This window comes from Hetaerina americana, unplaced genomic scaffold (assembly GCF_022747635.1).
Source record: "Hetaerina americana unplaced genomic scaffold, ioHetAmer1.1.p SCAF_1, whole genome shotgun sequence".
NCBI classification, from domain to species: Eukaryota; Metazoa; Arthropoda; class Insecta; order Odonata; family Calopterygidae; genus Hetaerina; species Hetaerina americana.
In genome coordinates this window covers 100,209,254-100,232,626 of record NW_027286069.1, presented here as the reverse complement: position 1 = coordinate 100,232,626, position 23,373 = coordinate 100,209,254, and the positions used below count along the sequence as shown (strand labels likewise).

The window sequence follows — 23,373 nt, the reverse complement described above, 5'->3', positions numbered from 1 at the left end:
CAGCTATTTAGTTAAATATATTTATTTCTTTATTATTTCATCTCTTTATTTCACAATGGTAAAATATAGATAAGGCATATAAAATACAGAAAAATGTATACATATATGGTTATTATAAAAATTAAATGATAACAGCTTGACATGTCCTGATGCAAAAGGCATTCAGGTCATAAAAACAACTCTTGATTAAAAAAGATTTTTATCTTAATTTAAACATCTCGAATGAGTAGCTATCTTTAATCCCTACTGGTGAATGTTTACAAATTTTAATGCCAACATAAAGGGGTCCTTTTTGAAATAGAGAAAACGACTGTTGTATTACATGCACGTTCTTACTTTATCTTGTGGCATGCCAATGGAAACCCTCATTTTTTTTAAATAGACACAAGTTTTCTCGAACAAACACACATACATGATATATGTACAAATATGTTACAGGTAAGACTTCAAGATTAATGAAATATGGTATACATGATTCCCATTTTGGAATTTTGGCCATTTTTCTAAAAACTCAATTTTGCACGATAAACACCTTGTTAACACCTGTAGCAGAGTCCCAAAAGATAATTCCATAACACATTCGAGATAGGAAATCACCAATGTAGGACATTTTTAAAACTGCTTGATCCTTTGCTAAGTTTCTTAGGGCATTGGAAATTCTGGAAAATTTATTGCATAGGTGTCTAATGTGTTCATTCCAGTTTAAGCTTTAATTAATTATTAAACCTGAATACTTGGTACTGCTAAATTTATTCAGAAGATTATCTGTGATATAAAGATCCGTTTCAGGGGTTTCTTTTCCTTCTTAAATTGTACATTGTTTTTTCAAAATTTACTGTCACCTCATTTTTTGTGAAGCAGTCTCCTAAGAGTGCTAGGGAGTTAATTAGCACTATACTCCAGCAATGAGTTGTTCTTGCTACTTGGTATTAAATTAGTGTCATCTGCATAAAGAATTATTTCGTCAATCTTTACAGAGGTTGTTAAATCATTTATATGAATTAAGACCAGTATGGGACCTAGTATAGTTCCTTGCGGCACACCTAAGTTTAATGATTCTGTAGTGGAAAAATAACTGCTTCGTTTATTGTTGGAGTAGGTACCTTTAACCTCCACTACCTGCTTTCTGTTTTTGAAATAGGATTTAAACCATTGTTTGCTATTCACCTTATTCTACAGTGTTCTAATTTTTCCAAGAACAAAGGGTGGTTTACACAGACAAAGGCTTGAGAGAGCTCATTAAAGATTCCAACAGTGCATTCGTTATTATGTAAGCCTGTCACAATTTTATTGATGAAACAACAAATTGAAGCAGATCTGGTGCTTCTTTCCTCTGAGAAACCATGTTGTGCTGAATTTTAAACTTTTTCATAAAAGAGATGTCTTTCTTCCATAAAATTTTCAATGACTTTTGAGAAATTAGGCAGCAGCAATATTGGCTGATAATTCCTAACATTCTCCCTATCCCCCTTTTTAAACAGAGGCTTAATTTTAGATATTTTAAGCAGATCTGGGTACTCTCCCTTTGTGAAAGACTCATTTATTACACGAGACTCGTGAACAAATGGTTTGCAAATTACATTGATACATTTTTTAATAACCATGACTAGAATATCATCACTTCCAGTAGATTGTTTATTTTTGAGATTATACGCAACATTCAGTAATGCCTTTTCTTTAATTGGACAAATAGAAATACAGGCAGATACATGATCCTTACATTGAAAATCAGCATGATTCACAAAAGGCTGGGCCTGTTTTTTGCGGAAGGAAAGTGGTAAATATGGCAATGGATGTACAGGTCTCATTTGATATTGATACCTACTCTCTCCTAAATGCACCGTTGCACCTATGCATAAAAACATGTTGTGAGGAGGATATCTTCCGTGGACTTTTTTACTTGATTGAACATTGCTACACCTACCTTACTCTTTTATGAGGAATTGCACTTAAATACCCCAACACAATGTTAAGGCACCTTAATAAACACTACACATTATTTTATCATTTGGTGCAAGTTGACAATAAATAATGAATTGACATTATTGAATGATATTAATTTATTATTTAATTGAAAATATCACTTGGTAATTTACAAAATGTTTCTATGAATCAATTAAATAATCACATAATATAATTTATGCCATGCGTCAAAGAAACTCATAATACAGGAAAGTTTTCAGCTTGACAATATTCAAAGCAGAGAAATAAACTATTCAAGAGGCATGATGCATAAATAGATACATTCATACATAATACAGGAACATCACAAGTGAAAATATACTTTCTAAATCACAAAAAAGTCTTAAAACACTCAGGCACGCTAAAAATGTAAAATATAAACACCAGTCTCATGTTGCCAATTGTAACAGTAAAAATCAAAACAAATTTTGTACTGTATAAGGAATTACAAGTAATCAATTAATAAGAAATTCATCAACAGCATCATCAACAATTAAACCTACAATCTATAAATCACAGCTTCATAAAGGAGTGATCTAATACCCCCATATGTAATTAAATGCATCTTTCAATGCTTAAGTGAAAGGTGTGAGAGAGCAATAATGATATTGCCACAGAAGTACATCGCATGAAAATGGCAATTGTTTCATGCTACCAAACTAATGTATAACAAGTGGGTTGATTAGAAAAGATACAACAATAACATCTTCATTTCAGAGTAAATGACACATGTCTACAAGTACCTAAAACCACACTTCTGGCATCTGGTAACAGGGCTTATGGTTGTAATGGTAGTCAAAATGATTTGCATTGAATCCATCACGCCATTTTTCAATATAAATACTATAATGTTTGATTTAACATTGTGCCAACAAAGTCATGTCCATATAAGAGATCCATACAAGAAAACTCATTCACAAGTTCAATAAACTTGAGCCAACTTCTAAACATATATTTCTGCTGCTAGTGATCAACTTTGCCTTATGTAAAATTTGGTTCACACACACGAGTTTTAAATGGTATTCAGGTAGTCATCAATGAACAGGGGTGAGGTCAGTTATAATTTCTCACTTCTATAGACCTCCTGTCAACTTCATATAAAAGAAATTCATTAATTGTCATTGGAAAAGGCAAAATACTCTTTCTCCAAACATTCATTTTTTTATTTTCATGATTTAAGTCCCCAAGACAAGCGCACAAAAAAATTCAAGTCCAATAAGAAGCATAAAGTATCTTTTAGTTGACTGGAAATAAAAAATGAAAATAAAGAATGTTCAGAAAATTAAATGACTATATGACCTTTATTTGCCCAAAACAAATTCACTGATAAGTTTTGGAAATTTCATTTCAAATCTCAAGGGAAAAGATATAATCAATACATAATTATTAATTATTAAATACAAAAAAAACTGCTCCTGTGGCTATTTTGCCTATGTGAATTATTTTAATGATTTTTTCAGTCAAAATTTAGCAAGTATCTGCGCTTCATTAATCACCGACTTCATTGCATTAGACAAATATGTATCAAAGATTCGGCAGCATAATTTCCCTAGCTGGTAACTCACTTGAAGACCAGATTCATTAGCATTTAAGAAGTGATACGTTATCATCTAGATAGCAAAATAATTTGCTCTCATAAAAAAACCTTTAGCTCTAAACAGCATGGTCATCTGTGATGACAATGCATACTACAAATGCTTTAATGACCATCCATTATTATCACATTATTAGATAAAACAGCAATGTTTTTCATAACAGTGTATTACTAGGCATCAGAATACTCTGTCCATACAGAAAACTGCAATGTCCTTGATTTTGCAGTTGCATTTACTTTGACAATTACTAAAATCCTTTCCAACAAATAAACATGCATTAAACTTTCTCAAATATTTAACAGGAAAACAGATACAGGTGGGACTTTACAGGAAGATTATATCAATTACAGTAAACTCTCTTTCTTCAAATTATTGAAATTATACTAGATTTGGAGTTATTATAAAATCGTAATGAAAGTGAAAAAATGTGTATTATGGGTGGCGCAAGCAGTGTTAAAACCTGAACAAATATGCCATCAGTTGATTGTGGAGCTCCTTCCTTGAAAATGGCACGTGAGTGAGATACATTTATAAAATATAACAATGATAACAAAAGAATAAATAGCTTTGAAACAAAGACGCTGACTTTGTACTACGTCAAACATGAAAACTCATCCCACAGTCTCTGGAACTCTATGGCAAATGGCTGAACAAGTCCAGGCTCAGACGTTATAATAACATTTTCCCAATTTGCAGTAACAGCTTGCATCGTCCAGTTGAAAGAACCACAGATAAGACACTCGCCATCAATAATTGCAAACTTATGATGCATTAGCTGAAGTACCTTTTTTGTCCTAATCGGTATTCCTGGATATAAATCAATAAAGAGAGTTTAGTAATAGTCACTTATTGTACAAATCCAAAGGTTCATATTTTTATAAAATGTATAACCGGATGCAGAAATCTAATGACTACTTAAAGGGATCACCTACAGAATGATAATATATGATAAATTAAAATGATAAAAAATGAATGTTCAATAATTTAATTAGCAGGAGAAAAATTCAAGTGCCCAATACAGCAGTGCTTAAGTCATTTCATTCCTATGTACCGAAACCTACCATGTCTTCGAAATAACTCAATGCGTGAACCAGTGGAGTTCGCCATCTCATAGTCAACAATTACACGTATTTTCACACCATTTCTTTTCAAATTAACAATTTCTTGGCCTATTTCTTGACAAGTTAGAATGAAAATACAGACGTCCAAAGTTTTCTTCGCCTCCCTCAAGCGAATGATAACACGCCTGGGAATAAAATTATTTTAGTTCTCTGTCATATAAAATATGTTATTTTAATGCCATATATATTACCTCAAATTCGTCACTTCGTGAATATATGAGCAAACACTCTGATTGCATCCTGATTTCCGTTCAAAGTAGGCTGGGCATGCGATTCCTTTATCTGGGAAAAATAGGACTTCATTTTCCACCTCTGCCTTTGGAATTCTTCTGAATTTCTTTAACGCATAATACAAGATTTCTGACCCAACGGCAGTCAAAGTTATAGCAGCTATAATTTTCAATTTTGAATTACTTAAGTCAAAATACGACATTTTCGCTTAGCGGTTTTTATTTATAATAACAAATGAGGGTGGAAAAGACAAATTAAAGTTACCAAGTTTTGGCGGAATTTTAAATATGTTCAAAATGAATTTTGCTCTATTTTTCGAATTGTCTTTTCCGCGATTTCATTGAAAACCAGTCACATATGAACAATGAGTTTTGTTCAAATTATTTTTTTAAATATCATTAGTTTAAAAAAAAACAATCATGGTAATGCCTTTAGTAGTTAAAATTAGGCAATTATTTTATGCATGATATTACCTGCCCACAGACACCACCCCGAAGGTGAGTTTAATAGTGAATAGACCACCTAATATTGATACCAATAAATATATTTTTCTGCTTATGAGAAGAAAATGCCAATAGTTACACATTTTCTGCTTATATAATCTAGGTACTTGAACAAAAAGGTAGGAGCAAGGAAGAAGCACAGTTAACATAGATCAAGCAACTGATAGAATATTATTGGTAGAAGTAATACCATTAACATTAAACTAAATCATTGTCCAGGTTAATGTGTCACCATGAAATCATGCGGGGAAGAAGTATATAGGATATATGATCAGTTAGAGGACATAATCATGGGAGCTTCTGGAAGGAAAAATTTTATAGTGATGGGGCATTGAAATGTGATGGTAGGCAAAGGAAGAGATAGTAGAGAGGTGGGTGACTAGAAATTAGCAACACAGAATTACCATGGGAAGAAAACAATACTCACATGTACCCACATATGGTGCTACAATTTCGATCAGGTATTGAGCCAAGTTGTAGGTGGGTGTACCCATGGCACTCACAACTGGTGGTAAGGGTATCCCCTCCTTGGGGTTTTTTGGTCTTCCACACTATCCATATCCTGAGAGCTGCCCGAGCAAAAGGCTTCTTGATCGTCTCACCAGGGAGACTGGATTTCTTCTTTAAGGATATTATTTTCCTTGTTCCTGCCTTCTCTCATTCCCAAGTTGAGATTTTGAATAAGTGCTGTATGGGAGGAGGGGAGGGGGGAGTAGGTGCGGTCAAGCAATGTCCCAAAGACAATGAGTGATTCATTCATCGAAAAATCAGCAAAGATGGAGGAACTAACCCAATTGAAAACTAAAGATTTCAATAATTCCATAAAACAGAAATTTCTAAATAACACTTAAGTTTTTACATAATATCAAATCAATTGATACCCAAAATATAAATGCAATTTTCAGCAGTAACCACAGTGGCCTTTTGAATTTTTCTTATTCTCCTTCCTTGCCTCGCTCCTCCTCTGTCATCAGTACTATTGAAGTATCTTCAAACTTTGATACAACTTTCTCCATATGCAATGTTAGAAAGGTGCTTTCTAACTGATTCTGATTAAATATATCAAAATATAATTCAATAACTGATGTGAACAGAACCTACCTCTCCATTCATATGAACTTCCTAATTGATAAATTATTAAAATTACCAATACACTAAATACTGATCAAATGATACATACACCTTTCCAAATAATCCCAACAAATCAATAGTGTTTCTTAAATCTATGCATTTGACTTAAATAAAATTTATTGAGGACACCGAATAATACACCCTGTGTTTTGTCACACTTAGGTTTATACACTACTACTGGTTTCAATGTAAAGGCAACATCATCAAGTATATTTAGTTTAACCTATGCTGTTGTCCATGCATTGAGACTGGTAGAAGATTAATAAAGTAATCATAAATGTTCGCGAAGTAGAGCCTGAAACGATTGAATTCTTACAGAGTCCAATGGAGTAGTAAAATAAGCAGAGAAAGACTTAAGCGTTTTATTAATTGATAGTTTTTTGCTAACTATGGCTATGTGAGCAAGTGTTAATTTTATGGATTAATAGAATTATTTCAAAAGAAAGGGGTTCTTATGAAGATGAAGAAAACTGAGAGAAAAGGATATTTTTCACCTACCTTATCACAATGCAATACAAGGTCCGTACAATAAGAATCGGGATTGTTTCCAAAAATCAAAATTTATTGTAGTTATCATTACAATTACTTCATACTCTTCAAAATATATTCCTCCTGCATCGATACACTTAGTTTTGCACGTCTGCCACTCATCCAAAGCCCGCTGGAAGTCGGTTTCCGGAATACTGTTGAGAGCCTTTGTTGTCTCCACTTGAACTGGCTTGATAGTGTCAAACCGATATCCTTTGAGCTCCTTTTGAGCTATTCTTTGAGGTAATAATGTTGTTGAGAAAATCTTCATCTTCCTGGACGCAGTCCAAAATGTCTTGCAAAATTTTCACCCCAGAGAGTTTTTATTCCTCACTCAAGACTTTTGGCACCAGCTTCATGCAACCTTTCCTCATTGCATGATCATCTGTTACAATGGTGTGGACAGTTCGGACTGAAAGGTCAGTCTCCTCACTGATAAGGGCGATGATTAAATGCCTGTCAGAGTCCAAAAATTCTTTCACTTTGGCCACCAGAGCATTGGTTCGAGCGGTCGTCGGGCATCTGACGCAGTGCTCGTCTTCGACGAGCTCCCAGCCTTCTTTAAACATTTTGTGCCACTCAAAAACTCTTGTGCGGCTTAAGGCATCATCCCCATAGGCCTGCTTAATGAGTTCAAGGGTCTCTGACGTGGATTTCATGATTTCAACGCAAAACTTCACAGCGTAGCGTTGCTCGACGGTGCACTCCATGCTGGCGCAATGACACCACAAACAATCACACGTCGCAAAAATCCACCTCCTGTCTCTACGCATGCCCGCAGGTGACTCTGAACTAAAGTGCACCCGAGTGGTGGTGGACCCCTCTACCGAGCCAACCTGTCAGACCCCCATCCACCACTCTGTTGAGGCTACAGCGAACCAGTCACGATACTTATTGTACGGACTCTGTATGGCACCACTACATTAGTTCGAACCCAGGCTCTCTGGGTGAGAAGCACATGCATTAGCCATTACACCATCTTGAACCCCTTAATGATACAGGGTATGCCCCAAAAATAAATAATAATTCCAGAAAAAAAAATTGATCAGAGCACATATTATGAAAATTCTTCAAAATAGCACACTTGTGCATTGACACATCACAGCCAGCATATCTACAAGTCATAGAACACTTCCTGGAAAGTTTTGATGGGAGCCTTGTTCATGAAGTGATCACAATCTAGTAATTTAAAAGCAACTTTATTCTTATAAATTATGTCATGTTGTTAACACAGGTTGACACATTTATTCATGCTTCACTTTTATGTGCAATTAGTATATTTTAACAGAGTAAAAAATATAAATTTAACATTTTATGATTACAATTTACAAACAGAAACTGTCAAAATGTATAGCGGGTTTAAGACTCATGAAATTCACAGATTGCATTGATATGAGTTTTATTTGCCTCATGTCCATGCCATGGTAAATATTCTATCTAGAAATCTGCCACTTTCAGCTAAACTAGCAAGATCTACATGACTTCAATATGATGTATAGTAAATAATTGTTATTCTGGTGAAATTTATGGATAATTATGGAAATTTAAGATAGAATAATTTTCCAGCAAACTGGATCCAGCAAGGTCCAATTAGATTCAGGCGGAAATTTTCAAGCTCCTGTGAATGCTACAAAAGATAAAACTCTCAGCTAGATTTCAGCAGAATCTTCCATGACCCTTCCGGAATGTTACTACAGTCTGCATGATTTAAATACACCGAATAAGATCCAAATGAGAATAGTAAGACCACCGTGACTCATAAAATTCACCATGAAGATTAATGCCTGCAGGATTTTTACAGAATCTGGCAAAAGTCTAGCCAGATCCTGTAAATTTCCTGTTGCATCAGGCTGGATCTTGTCAGAGCCAACTAAATATTCCAGGTTGGATTTTTACCACAGCTGTACATGAATTGCATTATATAAGGCACTTCAAAGATAATACACTTGTACTTGATATAAAAGCTGTATCTGAGTCACCTTGTATGCATACGAAAGGCATTTGATACTTCAGGGCCAAATATCAATAAGCAGTGAACCATCATTAATACAAATATAGGTGTACAGTGTGAATTCAATATAATCCTTAAAGGCCTAAAACAGACCTTTGATTTGCAGCACGAAATAAATTTGTAATTAGATAAGAGAATAAAATGCAATTACTATCATCAACATTATTGATCTGGACATTTTAAAACTGCCCTTAAAGTGTAAAGCCCTCTATATACTGTCATTTCTATTTGTAGCCCTAAATTTAAAAAAATATATAAATAGTGCCGATAAAAAATAAATTATTCCAAAAATACTCAGTGGTACCCCACTTACACTTTCTGATTATTTTTTTTCCTCCTTCTCTTAAACTGCTTCTTTGTTTCAGACAAGAAATGGTCTTGTGAAACCTCAATATAGAAGGGGATGTTCTTTTCAAAAATCAAATTGCTACCAATCTGAGATATTTTATTAATGAAAATGTCTTAATACATTGAGTATGTGCTAAGCTCACACAACACAAGGTGGAAAATCATTTCTATGCAAATAGATGGAAATTAATTTGCATATTGTGAATCAACTAAGTGTCCACATCCTCTTTTTGAGATATTTGTGTAACATTAGGTGGTTACCCACCCTTAATTTACTGTTAGGTTACCCACCTAACAACCTACCCCTAATTATGCCTTAAATTAAAAATACTAGACCCTGGGATATTAAAATCTGCAGTCCATATTCTTATTTGCTTAATTATTTCTATAACATTGAGTAATACTCTCCCAATAGCATTGTTGAGCCCGACTTCATTGGTCACCTCCGTCGGCCTCTAAAAATGTTTGAAAACTTGTGCTTTCAAAAAATACGCCACGATCAGTATCTTGCACTTCAACTAAAACAGGCACAGTTTTGTCATAATAGAATTTATGACTATTAATCTCTTCAAGGTTACTTGAGTGAATCCTTAAATTCTCATTTTGGACTGTTCTTCTGATTATATCAAAGAATTCTTCAAGTGTCAGTCTTTCATCAAGGTCAATAACAAAACAGTGATAAAATTGTACAAGAGCTTCATTACTTGTATGAAATTTCACATCTCCTGATTCATTGAGTATCTCAACAACATTATTATACATGTCATACTCTCTTTTGAGACTTTCATTTGACTCTATTTCTTGATTAATCAATTCCCAAAAAACATTTTCAATGTTATCACAACCTTGCAGATTCCATTTTCTCTTAAAAGCAGCTTCATCAAAATGATCACCAAGACAGGAAATTAAGTTAGACTTTTCCTCCTGGTATCTTCTTTTCATCTTTTTAAATTTACTTCTTTTATATAAAAGAATAAACTCAAAGTAACTGACGAAATCGTCCCCTGTTGAGCACCCTCTGTCTCGTGCAAACCTCTCAGTTTGGGCAAGCACATGGGCAATTTCTTCTTCTTTTTTAAATTCAACTTGTTCAGAATCACAACACCTTAATAAAACATGACTAAGTTTCAATAAAAGTTGTTCCTTTAGTTCAAATGTTACAGTTTCATCAATTTCAATTAAGTTCTTTTGAAATGCTGAACAAGCTTTTCTCATATTATTTAATGCTTCATCACTCAACCTTTGGGTGATTTTGAAATGTTCACCTGGTATTTTGAAGAAATTTCCACCAACTTTGAAATTAATAGGATATTGAAAACCAGCCTTAGTGTGAGAAAACATTTTCATATATGTTATCAGATGTGCTTGCCGGTCAAACTTAAATCCTTCCTCAAACTTCTTTAATCCCTTTAACACTAATCTTAAAAATTCATCTTTTGATCCAATGTTAGAGATGCCTTTAACAAGCCTGTTCACTCCTTCCATTGTTCTTGCAACTGCCTTAGTTTCCTTCATTGCTGCATTGAAATATTCTGTCATTTCATTCCTCGGATCACTTAAATAAGCATTCTTTGTCCCTTCTTGTAAGTCCCTGAAGATTTCATTGGCAGTTTTGACATTTATTGCAGCATTATAGAAAAAGAGGACTGAAGCTGACCATTGTAAGATATTAAGTGAAGTTAGTTGACCCTGTTTATCCTTTTCCACCAAATATGCCAAGCCATTGACAATCCCTAGACAACTGACACTTAAGGCACCAATATTTAAAAAATCTAAAATAACTGCACTTGTTCTTCCTAGTACTCCTCCACTGGACATTATGGCTGCTGCCCTTTTCACAGCTACAGCACTTCCAGTTCCAAACACACCTCCAAGAGCTGAAATCCAACAATTTAAAGCATCCTTGTTCATCGGAGAGATAGTTTGCTTGTGCGTACGACGATCATGCAATTGTTGCGAACCCCGAAAAAATCCATAAATTCCACATCCGGCCATAGCAGTACCAGATGCTATTGCCAATGGAGCTGCAACCGTGGCAAATAAGCCTGCAATGCCAATGGCTGTGGCACCAAATCCAGCAACAGCAGTTACTTTGTCTAAAGTTTTAACAACTCTCGAGCCTAATGCACATGCAGGAGAAAGAGAAAACTCAAGCAAAACTTGATTATCCTTATCTGGCTGGTAAGTGCCATACAAAGGGTAGCAAACTAAACTTTTTGGAAGGTAATTGTTATTTCGGAAATCAGACCAGTCTCTATATCTGCGACCTTGTGAATCGAAGAAGACTATTTCACCATTAGCACGAACTTTAATAACAGGAATACAATACTTTTTATCATGAACCTTGCCAATAACAAACAGAAAGGCAATGTACACATCAGCATAATTAGATTCTTTATATATTAAATGACAGATTTGGTGTATTTTAGTCATTTGTGCACTAGTATAGCCAATGCTATTTTCCTCATCAGTCATAATTGTTGGCTCACCAAATAAGGCAAAGGCAATTTTTTTCTCCACTGCCCATCTTTCATCTTTTTTGAAGTAATCCCAAACTCGATCCCCCAGATTTTCAAAGAATTCTTGCTGAATTTCTGTTGCTTCTTTCTGCCATTCCACAATGTCAGGAGATGACCAGTTAACCATTTTGTTGGCTTTCTGTAATGAGATTAAGGAGGATATGAGCAACCCAGTCCAATTAAATTAGTTTTCTTTAGTTCCCACATATTCTACAAGTATTCCCTTTCAGGTATTTTTGCAATTATTGGGTCAGCAGTGGCCTTTAAATACAGTTTATGAACTTATCCAAAGATACCACTGGAAGAAAAAGGTGATGTCATTTGTGGGCCCAATGAACACCAACATATTTCAAAACTAAGAAACTTATGATTAATTAATGGTTTGCAGTTACTGATTACACACTGTTAAATGAACTTGGCCCATGAAGAGCAAGCCCAGACTATCCCGGCCGGTAAATCCCACACATTTTAATAATAACAACACATTTTTCCAAGAAGTAAAAGCAATATCCCCTAAACAATGGCATTTATCTCAGTAAAATTGACACCACACACTCAGTAGTAATACCTCTATCCGCTAGTATACGCAAATCCTATGCTCATTGCATAGTATAGAATTCAGGGACCAAAGTCTGTGATTTGTTATCTCCAGAGAAATCCGCTTCCGAATCACTTAAATGAACTTGCATTTATCTCACTACATGGCACATAATAAACTCAGGTATACACCCGGTAATCACTAGCAATTGCAACACCGAAAGAGAATTGCGTAGTATATGATATACGACCCTAGGGGGATAAGTAAACTGGAGTTAGCCCAAGCGGACAGTCGCCTTTAATAGCGAAATTACAAATTTTTATATAATATCTCCTAAACTAGCTCATTTTCTTCCTTGAAATTTAACAGGCATACTAAGCAGTACTCCCTCTATTTATATGTAAACGGTTACCCTGCTCATGCCCTATTTTAGGATCCGGCACATCGTACAGCAGAGAATTATTTTTATGAAATGTACTCTTCTTCATCAATCAGTTTTAGCACTCATTACTTACATTTATTTTATTTTAATTTTTGCGCAAATTTTGGCCCACTGTTTCCTCTTTTTCATTCAGTTTCTTCTGTTCCACAATGGTATACATATTGCAAAAATAAGGAAATAATCACCCTATTTTCTCGACCAGACGTCCATTCCACACAAACATTAAACACATTAAAACACACATTAAACAGCGACAGGATCTTATAAAGGTCCCGTCTGAGATAGCATTTTTGGCAGCGCTTTCGTATTACCCAAGACTACACCTTCACCTAGGAAAAACATCTTCAATGGTGCCGTCAGTGTCAGTTATCTGTTCCCTCCGAAAATTATTCTTTCCCGCATTCGGCTCAGGCGGCTCTCCATACCCAGCGCGTCCTTCGTAGCATAAACAATGCTTTGAATTATTTTCTTCGCTACCCCGAGTTTTCGTGGTACACTGGCCCGAACGACCAAACATAGTTACCGAGATGCAGTTGAGTAAACACAAGGAGGGTTTAAGTAAAATGAACGTGTCTAGCCAAACATCATGACGGCCTCTCTTTGGGCAAAGTTTAACCAGTAATATGATTAGGCTGTTCTTAACTGATATGGAGAAATTTTATACAGAAAACGAATGTGAGAAAAACGTCCAGAGTGAGTGGCCAAGTCCATAATTTAATTATTTGGCAGACAGAACTCGCAACTATCTGAGGTCTATAAAGATATCGGAAATAATACTCTTCAGGAATTATACCGTGACCACCTTCCCTAATTACAACGCAATCCGAACGGGCGCCACACGATTTTCACCTATTATAGTACACCAGTAGTTCTGTGAATTAGAAAAAATGTAATGGATACCAACTATTTCATGCATGCATGTGGTTGCAAAGCTAATTAATTACTGTACTGCAGCTACAGATTACGGCATAACAATGGGTAGAAATTGTGTCGGAATGTGTCAGGTTTGTGTTTATAGCTCTTCTTGATTTAAAAGGATTAGAGCGGGACATATGGTCAATCAATAAAGAAATTAGTGATAATTATGTTTTCAAGTCGGAGATACATAATGCGATTTTGGCACCTTATTCGTTTACTGCATTGTTCTTAATGGTTGACGTACAATAAATATTTACGAGGATTGATTAAATTTATGCCTCCAATGAAGGCCAATCGAATTTTCATAATTTTCTATCACCGGAAAAAAGATAATTCAAATGTCTGAATATGGGTCGAGCGGCCTCGGTCATTCCTAATTTATCTATTCGCTATGTTAATTGGTACTTTTTCGTTTTGTATGCAACCCGCAGTGCTCCAAGGTGCCTCAAATGAATCACTCAAGTGAACGAGTCATTGAGGGAGGCGATCCAATTGACTCGAGTCAGTAAATTGAATCATTTGGCCCACCTCTTGTTGGTAAGAAGCGTAGTAACAAGATATCATAATAATAAAAGAATAGATTTTTAGATATATAATTGTGTGTATGAATAAAGCAATAAAATACCATTATTGCAAATGGGTGCCACTTATTCATTCAATTCAATCAACTGACCAGTAATTGCGATTCAAAATATCGATCGATATTAAGGTTATCGGTCCTATCGATAGTTAGCTGATGACTGTGCTATGAGAAATAACTGGTGGCACGGAAAAGAAGTATGGAAATCACTAAACACATCCCGAGTGGAAAGGATGTTGACTTCAATGATCTTTCGAGAAGTACTGTGTTCAACCTTTTCTCTGCTATCATAATTCGTTGAATAATATTCTGGTGTACTCTGCGTGCAGCGTTTTAAGAAAAATGATCGATTTAATAGTGGACAACGGGAGAGTTCTAGTGTGGAATGTCGAAGGTATGAAGCAGTTTCCAGAAGGTAGATCAATCTTGTCATTGTGTCAGGTTGACAACTTATACATCGGCGTGTATTATTTTTCAGATTTTCTTAAGATACGCAAGGAGCATCGCATTACAGGTCAACTTTTAGGATCCGTCAACTTACCATATCAAGAGAAGTACGTTTATTTGTCAATATTCTTTGGTAGTATCATTTGAATCTATCGTGTAATTCCCCGAGTTCTGCGTTGTATGGCCTTAATTTTCGTTTTGCCAAAATTCAATGGATGTATGTTTGATGCGGAATATTCATTGTCATACACTTGAAAGATAGAATGTTTTCTTTTAGGTAAGTAATTATGTCATAAACTGTGATAATGACGAATGCCGGCATCATTAATGTACACATTTTACTCAGCCAAGTAGGCTTGAAATCGGTTGAGTATCAAAAAGGGTTTGTTTTTTATGATAATATTTTAAAGTTACGAAATTTGTTTTCCTATTTTTAGGCATAAAGGTCTCCCATTAGCTTTATCAAAAGAAGAGGTTAATCTCCTGGTTGAGAAAGGCTTTGCACGCTTAGTACAAATTCCGGCACTTCAGCAGAAGCCGTCCCCTGATGCGGTGGAACGATTTAAAGAGCAGAGAGAACAAAGTTACCATAAACAGGTTTGTTCATAATTGTGTACTTCCCAAATTTATATTTCATAATTTTCTTGATTGAAAAAATATATTTACTCAGTGCTGGCGCTACCAATTAGGAAATTGTATTTTCCCATGCAATGCAGGCATCACATTGACCTTAAACCACCTGATATTTGATCTGGTGAATAAAAATAGGGATGTTGGATGGAATTAAGGAAGCTAGAGCGTATGCAGAGCTAAAGAATGAGTTACTATAATTTTTAGTACGGCGTGTAAGGATTTTTTGGTATTTTAGTCGGGGCTCATGGGTATAGCTGTCTTTATTCCCTGGGTTCATCAAAAACCTACGTTAAGCCAGTAGACTTGTAGTAATAATAAATATGAATTTATATTTAAGGTAGCCGAATACAAGGAGCATAGGGAGAAGATGCTAAGGGGAATGATGGACCGAATCATTGAAGGGAAACAGAATAAAAGAAAACAGCAAATGAGCATCACTGGCACACCAATTCCAAGACAAGCCAAGAAATCTAAAGTAAAGGACAATGAGGTTAGATTGATGATATTTCTCAATGTGTAGTGAAATTGTGACCATATTTTTGTTTTTTCCTGTTAGTACAAGTAAACGTTTAAAAAATTGCTTTCAAGCAATGTTTATTTTGTTTCTTAGGAAGAGGTGATGGTGCTTGAAAATGAAGGAGGAAGTTCGAGCTCATGGGACCCTGATGCCTTGCTAAAGAGTGCAGTGGACAGCATTGAGCCATTCCCCCGTGAAAACGCATTTGTGAATGCATATGTCGGTGAGTCCTCTTAATTCTTCATCAATATTTCATCTTTAATATTTACGGCAGAAATATTACTCACATAATTAATAGTTTTCCTGCCATAACATTTAATATGCGAATTTGAAATGCAATAAATTCCTGTGTTCAATTAGTTCGAGTAAAACTTGGTAAATGTGTACTACAGTGATTAAAATTTAATCATTCATGACTAAAATGCCTACTTTTAATTCACGTGGTAGATTAATTTTACTAAATACATTAAGTTATAAATAGAACTCCAGATGTACAATGGTTTTTGGCCTAGTATTTATAAATAAATATACCCCTCTCTTAATTTAGGATTAAAAGTTGAGCATTCATTTTTGGGGGAAAATTCTGATAAAAGAATTGAAACGGAATTTGTGCAAGTTGTAAACCTTTTTTCGTCTATGTTTTGGGAATAAAGGTGTGTGGGTTGAATTAATAACTATGGTGATGTCCAACTTTTTTGTCATAATGTTCTGCTATGATGACAGCTATCCTAGGATAATTGAAATTGCGGGATTTTCATTGAAAAGTAAAATATGGAATTACATGCATTGCATTTGTGGTAATGGAAGTAGTTAGAGGGTATTGGAGATTTAAAAGATAATTCATCCTGGGGACACATGTGGTCAGTACACTATGATTGCAGCATTAAAGATTCACTTTGCATGATGAACTACAGTTTTTACTAAAACAATTGCACACTAATGGGGTAAACTATTGTTAACTGGCACATTGCCAAATTCACAAGAACAATCATATGTTTTGCAATGAGAGAAAACTAGTACATGGATCAAACTTTTCTGAATTCAAGGACTAGGTAAGTTAAAAGTGAGACATCAGTTAATAAACAAATGAATTATTCATTCAATCTACTTTGACTTGCCCTTGGCGATATGTAGGGAACTTTCAGGGATTCAGGGCTTTGAGTTAAATTCTTAGCATTTTTCTATGTGTACTCAACAGCAATATGTTTCAAATTTTTGGAAGATCATTTAATTTTTCAGTAAAGTTGATCATATCAGCCCCATATTGATTATATTTTCATAGGCAAGCATGTGATATACATTAATTTGGGTTTTTCTTTGGATTGCAGTATCCCCTTTTATTGACACCGTTTTAATGGCAGATCCTCCTTGGGATTACCCCTCCAATGAAAAGGAGTTCTTACACTATCAAGTTTTCCGAGACCTTTGGGAAAGAGGTCACTATGTAACCCCTGGGCATAATTTTGGTGGTGACTACCTTGTGTACCCAGGTAAGCTGGAATGTATCATCTGTATGGTTTTTCACTCCTCCTCTCATAGCTTGATTATCACATCTTGTGCCTGTTGTAGTTGATGGATAACAAAATCTTGGGAACATTGAATTAAGGTTTCAAAATAGGAGAGGGTTGAGCTCAGAATAATGATAAGATCCTTTGGCAAAAAATAATTTTTCGTCATTATCTTTGTGGTGATTATTAAAGAATAGCCATTGAATGCAAAAAAAGTATTTATGTAGGTACATCTTATGTGGATTTAGTCACAGATCTCTGATTCATCATTGGGAATCATGAGCTTTCCTTGGAGACCAATTTATGATGAAGTATTATAGAAAGCATGTTATTTTATTACTGGTTTATGAATTGGAATCAAATTCTATTGTTAATGAATCGATTTGAAAAAGCTTTGAAATAAATTAATCTTGCTAGTTCAATTTTCATCATTGTGAATGTGAAGCAAACCCAATCAGTGTCCATCACTGCAATTACATGGATGTATCAAACAGAGGACAAGGTTATCTAAATTTCATTTTTTATTTGATGTACATTAGATTGATACATGAATATGTTTTTTTCCTACTGATGCCTCTATGTGAGATAGTTACAATTCCATGTGAACCAGAAAATATAATTTTGACAATCAATGAAAAAATCTTACCTTGTGAGGTTTATTTTAAAATTGATTTTGGTGGTTATTTTATCATTTGAGTATGATTTCAATGTAAAATCCCAATCTTAAAAGGTTAACCCAGAGAAAGTAAGTTTTCTTATCTACATAACTTGCACTATGTTTTAGTAGAAATGTTTATTTTACTATTACTGCTGTCTTATTTTTCTACTAGTTGCCTAACTATTCCATCAGTTTTTTTCTCATTTTGAACATTCTGTTATCATTTTTCTTCCTTTTTTAATTAATAGGGCCCTGCAATACTACGCTTCCTTAGTGTTACTGGTAAACCACTTCTGCTCTTAGCCTTGATTCATTCATTTCATATTAATCTGAATGTTAAACTTAAAATTGTAGTGATCAATTAAAATTCTTTTTACATGACCAAGTATGTTGCCACCCTACAACAACTGCTTCACCCAATGAAAAAGAAAAGTATTGTGCTCGAAAGCATTCAAAAGTTCTTAAAACATCAAACCTCCCTCACCAGGAAAACTGTATGTTAAGAAGGCTCTTTAAGTGCACAGGGCCATTATATGTTTGAGAAGTTGACCTATTTGGCAATTAAAGTTTGCCTATTAGGGACAGTTGCTTAAAACATTGACTGCATGAGAACTGGTAGTAAAAGGCATTTATTTCATTTTGCATTGCCATAAGCATAAGGTTATTAACTGTACATCAGAAAATTACAATTTTGCTACCAATTAATTGAAATCCAATCATGAGGTATTTTATGATATGTTTCTAAAGTTTTGGGAGTTAATAATTATATTACCATTTTGAAGTTCATACTTATACTTAAGATATTTAATTGGATCTTATCTTGAATTTCATTTTAATTTAAAGATAGTGAAATTGAATATTTCTCTTATTCATGGTGCCTGAGTATAATCTTATAAAATATTTTATGTTTTGCAGGTGATCCCTTGCTGTTTCATGCCTACTACATAGTTCGATGTGTTAGTCACAATGATCCTATTAATGCAACAGATATAGTTGCATTTGGGCGTCTGTCAGTTTCTGTGCGCAAAAAGGCAATCCTGGCATCGTTGAAACCTGTTGGAGATAGCAAAGATAAAGATATGGAAGTTACTTACCAATCTTTGTCGTGGTCAAGCAAATATGTGCACCCTGGTTCAAAATTACCACCATTCATTCAAAATAGACAGATGACCAAGGCAGATGTCAGTTCAGAAAATTCCAGCTGAGGTGTATATCTATTCTTTATTTAATTTTGGGTGTTAATTGTTATTCTGCAGCCATATTTAATTTGAGAATTTTTCTTCATGGAGGTAATCTCTGAAGTGAATCCAGTATGATGTTTGCCCCTACTATCCTTTACTGCTTTGAATATCACTCTTTAATTTTATTATGGTCCGTGATATGGTAATACATGTCATGGTGCTCATAATGTTAGCAACCCGAATGTCGGTTTGGTTGGTGATGATAGAGTTCACCCAGTACTAAGCCCAAAGGTGTTTGAAATTAACACATCATGATAGGGGGACTGGATCCTTCCCCTGTCCCGACTATGATTTCCCCGGAAGATCTGGTACCTGAAAAATCACTCAGCTTGGGTGGAGCTGAAGGGGCTCAAGAGGCTGGGAATTGAACTGAAGGGCCTGGGAATTGAACCCAAGCCATCCAGTCAGTAGTCCAATGCTCTGCCTAATACTACCACGTCCCCAACATCATAGTGAGATATTAATATGAGCATACTCTTGGTTTTATAAGATGCCCTTGTGAGGCCTTTATCTACTGAAAATCTCATTGTGAAATGTGGTCATGAAGGATTAAAAGTTGATCCAATAATGTTCCTGATAAAATTGTTAAATATTAGTATTGTGTAATATTTAGTTCATTGAAGCATTTAAATGATAATCATAAATTTTGTGCTATCTCATTTTAAAGGAAAAATTTTAAGAATATTTCTCATTGCATATTAAAACCTAAATTTGCAGGTATTTGTGAAGAAATTTTAATTGGCAATGGGCAATTGTCTTCAAAGTTAAAATGAGATCTTTTCTTCAAAATTGGCATATTTTGAGTGATTTGATTGATTGGCATATTTTGAGCATATATTGTTTTGAATTGGCCATCTTCAAGTGATCCAGTTGGAGTTGCCGAGTATGTATGTGAGTATGTTGTGAAATGAAGTTGCATTTTCATTCATTTATTTTTCACAAGTGCATTCCACAAGGGATTTTTTTCCCTGATGGTTGTGGAACACGGCACATGTTGTGTGTTTCATCATGGGTGTATAAATTTTCGTGCGTAAATTTCCTTGTGGGTGGTAATATTCCACTCTATATCAACTTTATGTTCATTAGCAGACTAGTGTTAAGTGAAAGCTACACTTTGTTGAAAGTGTCTTGCCATCAGTAACTGTGTTCAATGATACCATTGTAGGAGTGATGTAGGATTACAAATTGTGTCCTGCATTTGTGTGAGAAGATCTGGTAAAGCATACGAAAGTATTATATAATAATTTAAGTACTGAGGGATGGAGAATTTTATTGTTTGTGTTTATCAGTAATTTTTTTTGAATTCTCAATTTTCCCGTGATATAGAAATAGCAGTATAATTTTTGGGATTATTGTAATAGATTTATAATGTACACTAATATCTATATAAGTCATAGTTGCATGTGAGTAAGTTAACTCAATTGAGCAGGAAAAGAAGAACCAACTTTTTCCACGAGCCCTGAGCTTGGAGCATCTTTATGTTTGTTTTTGGTAGTTCTACTTCAGCTAACTGCAGATAATGCACCATTTGTTTGTTTTAGAATTTTACCTAAGTTTTTCAACTATCTTTGTATGAAACCATGTATGAGGTTTTTCCCATGGTTACAAATTGCTTTGCTTTTGGGTGCTAGTACCATTGTAGTTGGCAAAGGTGTGCTACCTCGTCAAGGTAAAAGGCTGCTGTTTAGTATGAAAACAACTCGTACGAAAGGATGTCTGAGAACTTCATAAGCAGTTTCTGCATAATTATCAATCATATCGGAAAAGTCTCGGACCCTCATGAGTCAAAAATAATATTTAATTTAGAAGAGGATGTACTTGGGAATAAAAAAAATCTTGTATTCTCGGCTTCTCTGCATAGATATAAATATAATTGTGAACGTAATTAACGGTCAAATGTCCTATTTTAAATGCATATTTTCCTTAAAATATTGAAGAATAACAAAAATTTGTTCAAGAGAACTATGAGCTTAAATTGGTTTTAGGCCCTTGGATACTTGTAAAAAAATGGTCATAACACTCCAGTGTCAGTTGGTAATAGCAATTTAATAATAGTGCCCTGCGCTCTGACTAGAAAATTCTAATGTAATATTGACAAATTGCATGATCTGAGGGACAAATATGTTGCTAAAGGAAGGTGTAAAAACAAATAAGCACATTATTGCAAGTATTTCTTCATATTTATCTGGCATAATGGTTTTTTTTTAATGAGTTGTAGAATTAAATGTCATGCCACACATTCTACACAAACTCAGCAGCCAGGAGTTAAAAAATATAAGTACCCTTTGTGAGGGTAATTTTAAAATGAAGTCTCTTTGCACCATATGTGACAGGTTTGGAATAATATTAATAATTAAATATTCAATTGTTCCCGGCTCAACTTTCCACTGTCCCCTGTCCTGTGGACAGTGGAAAGATTCATTGTATTCTTCATTTAATTAATATCAATGAAGATCAATTATATCAGCTTCTTAGATTGATAAGGAGGTGCCCACTGATTCTCATTGAATCTTAAAAAATTTTCTATACGCTGACACTGCAATTAATTGAATATTCATATTGTATGGGTGAATCATTTGTTCCTAAATCTCTCTCTGAGAGAAGGTAACTTGTAATGTTGTGTTTAAGAAAAGGTTGCTTTTCATCAGCCTGCAAAGTGCTTATTCATACTCAAAGATGCTGATAGCATTATTTTGCAATGTGTCTGTCTTCATCTCTCTTGGATTTAACTTATTCAATGAGTAAATAAATCCAGAGCTTGTGCAACCTTGCTTGTGATCGATGAGACTTCATCTCTATGTGGCAGAATATGTGCTGTGATGTTATCATCAGGGATTGTCTCTTGCAGTATTCTCCATTTGTATAAAAAAACAATAAACATTAAGCATGCTTAATGTCCTGACAATGTTAATCATTATTTCATTGCTTTGTTTGTTCCTTCCGGTTACCTTGCTGACATTTTCCATGATAAATAAAGTCTTGAGATGCATGTTTAAAGGCAAGAATGAAAGCCTTATTCTTTTTCAAGGACTTACATGAGTGTTCACATTAGGTATTCTTTTATGTCTGTCTTATAAGCTGGTGCACTTTTAATGTTTGCCATGGAAATTGATTTAAGGATAAATTCATTCCGCTGACACACTCTCCATTGTAATATCAGGTTACTTGCTGCTGTCAATTTAGTTTTGCCTGCTGTGAATCAGACATTATCACTTCTATCATCACATTTGTTCTTTTTTCTGGAAAAAGTAGTTTGGAAATTGTGACAATCAAAGGTCTGAGCCAATGTGCAGAACTGGCAAGATACATGATTTTAGTCATCAGTTGGTCCACCTATTACCTCACTGGTCAACCCATGTTCACCATCTGCAGGGTGTGAATTTTTTTATATATATATGGATATACACTGTACCTATATATTTGTTTTTAAAGTTTTTTCAAATTGTGGTTGTAGCTTATATATATATATATATTTTATGCCAATGAGTTTTTCTATTCTTTTTAAATATATCTCAATTGGCATCGTTCTTTCAGTGATTATTGCTCCATCCATGCAATCTTCAACATTCTTGTTAAACATTGTGTTATTGTTACATCTTTTCTTTTTCAAGGAAGAACTTTCGATTCATCATGGGCACATTTCACAAAATAGTAGTAGCCACTTCAAATATCATGTGCATTTACTTAAGAAAAGTAATGCTCTGCAGAAATGCCACCACTCAATAAAGAAATGAAAAATAATCAGAAAAAGTTCTTGAATCCCGCTCAGTTTGATTTTGGTGAACATGGGCCCATATCTGGTTCCAATCAAGTGAAGTCTTTTACCTGTAGTCCTATGATTGCAGTAGAAAGCTTCTGTAACAGCATAAAATGTGATAGACAAGATATGGTTTTAACAGATGCTAGTGGGAAAATTCAATGAAGTATATCATGAAGGCAATG

At 34.6% G+C, this 23,373-nt stretch overlaps 3 protein-coding genes across 9 annotated transcripts; 1 reads left to right on the top strand and 2 right to left on the bottom strand.

The window, feature by feature from the left end:
- Window positions 1-2,089: 2,089 nt before the first annotated feature.
- Window positions 2,090-5,115, bottom strand: zuc (Mitochondrial cardiolipin hydrolase zuc). The gene is made up of 3 exons (XM_071583831.1): window positions 4,870-5,115; window positions 4,619-4,803; window positions 2,090-4,364 (listed from the first exon to the last, which is right to left on the bottom strand). The coding sequence occupies exons 1-3, from the start codon at window positions 5,109-5,111 to the stop codon at window positions 4,150-4,152; spliced, it is 642 nt and encodes a 213-aa protein (XP_071439932.1). The 5' UTR covers window positions 5,112-5,115; the 3' UTR covers window positions 2,090-4,149.
- A 3,139-nt stretch (window positions 5,116-8,254) lies between these two features.
- LOC139695331 (uncharacterized) lies at window positions 8,255-13,897 on the bottom strand. 6 transcript variants are annotated; one of them, XM_071594051.1, is made up of 3 exons: window positions 13,172-13,896; window positions 13,003-13,068; window positions 8,255-12,088 (listed from the first exon to the last, which is right to left on the bottom strand). In XM_071594051.1, exon 3 carries the CDS (start codon window positions 12,074-12,076, stop codon window positions 9,863-9,865), a length of 2,214 nt encoding a protein of 737 aa, XP_071450152.1. In that variant the 5' UTR covers window positions 12,077-12,088; window positions 13,003-13,068; window positions 13,172-13,896; the 3' UTR covers window positions 8,255-9,862. The 6 variants fall into 6 exon arrangements, with proteins under 6 accessions (XP_071450152.1, XP_071450144.1, XP_071450160.1 ...); XM_071594043.1 differs by having other exon boundaries at window positions 13,241-13,896; XM_071594059.1 differs by having other exon boundaries at window positions 13,003-13,065; window positions 13,241-13,896.
- A 417-nt stretch (window positions 13,898-14,314) lies between these two features.
- Window positions 14,315-22,342, top strand: Tsen34 (tRNA splicing endonuclease subunit 34). Of its 2 annotated transcripts, XM_071594032.1 has the most exons (9): window positions 14,315-14,384; window positions 14,557-14,821; window positions 14,906-14,981; window positions 15,312-15,471; window positions 15,845-15,997; window positions 16,118-16,247; window positions 17,353-17,514; window positions 19,106-19,396; window positions 20,149-22,342. In XM_071594032.1, the coding sequence occupies exons 2-8, from the start codon at window positions 14,770-14,772 to the stop codon at window positions 19,393-19,395; spliced, it is 1,023 nt and encodes a 340-aa protein (XP_071450133.1). In that variant the 5' UTR covers window positions 14,315-14,384; window positions 14,557-14,769; the 3' UTR covers window position 19,396; window positions 20,149-22,342. The 2 variants fall into 2 exon arrangements, with proteins under 2 accessions (XP_071450133.1, XP_071450125.1); XM_071594024.1 differs by having other exon boundaries at window positions 14,316-14,384; window positions 19,106-22,342.
- Window positions 22,343-23,373: the final 1,031 nt, after the last annotated feature.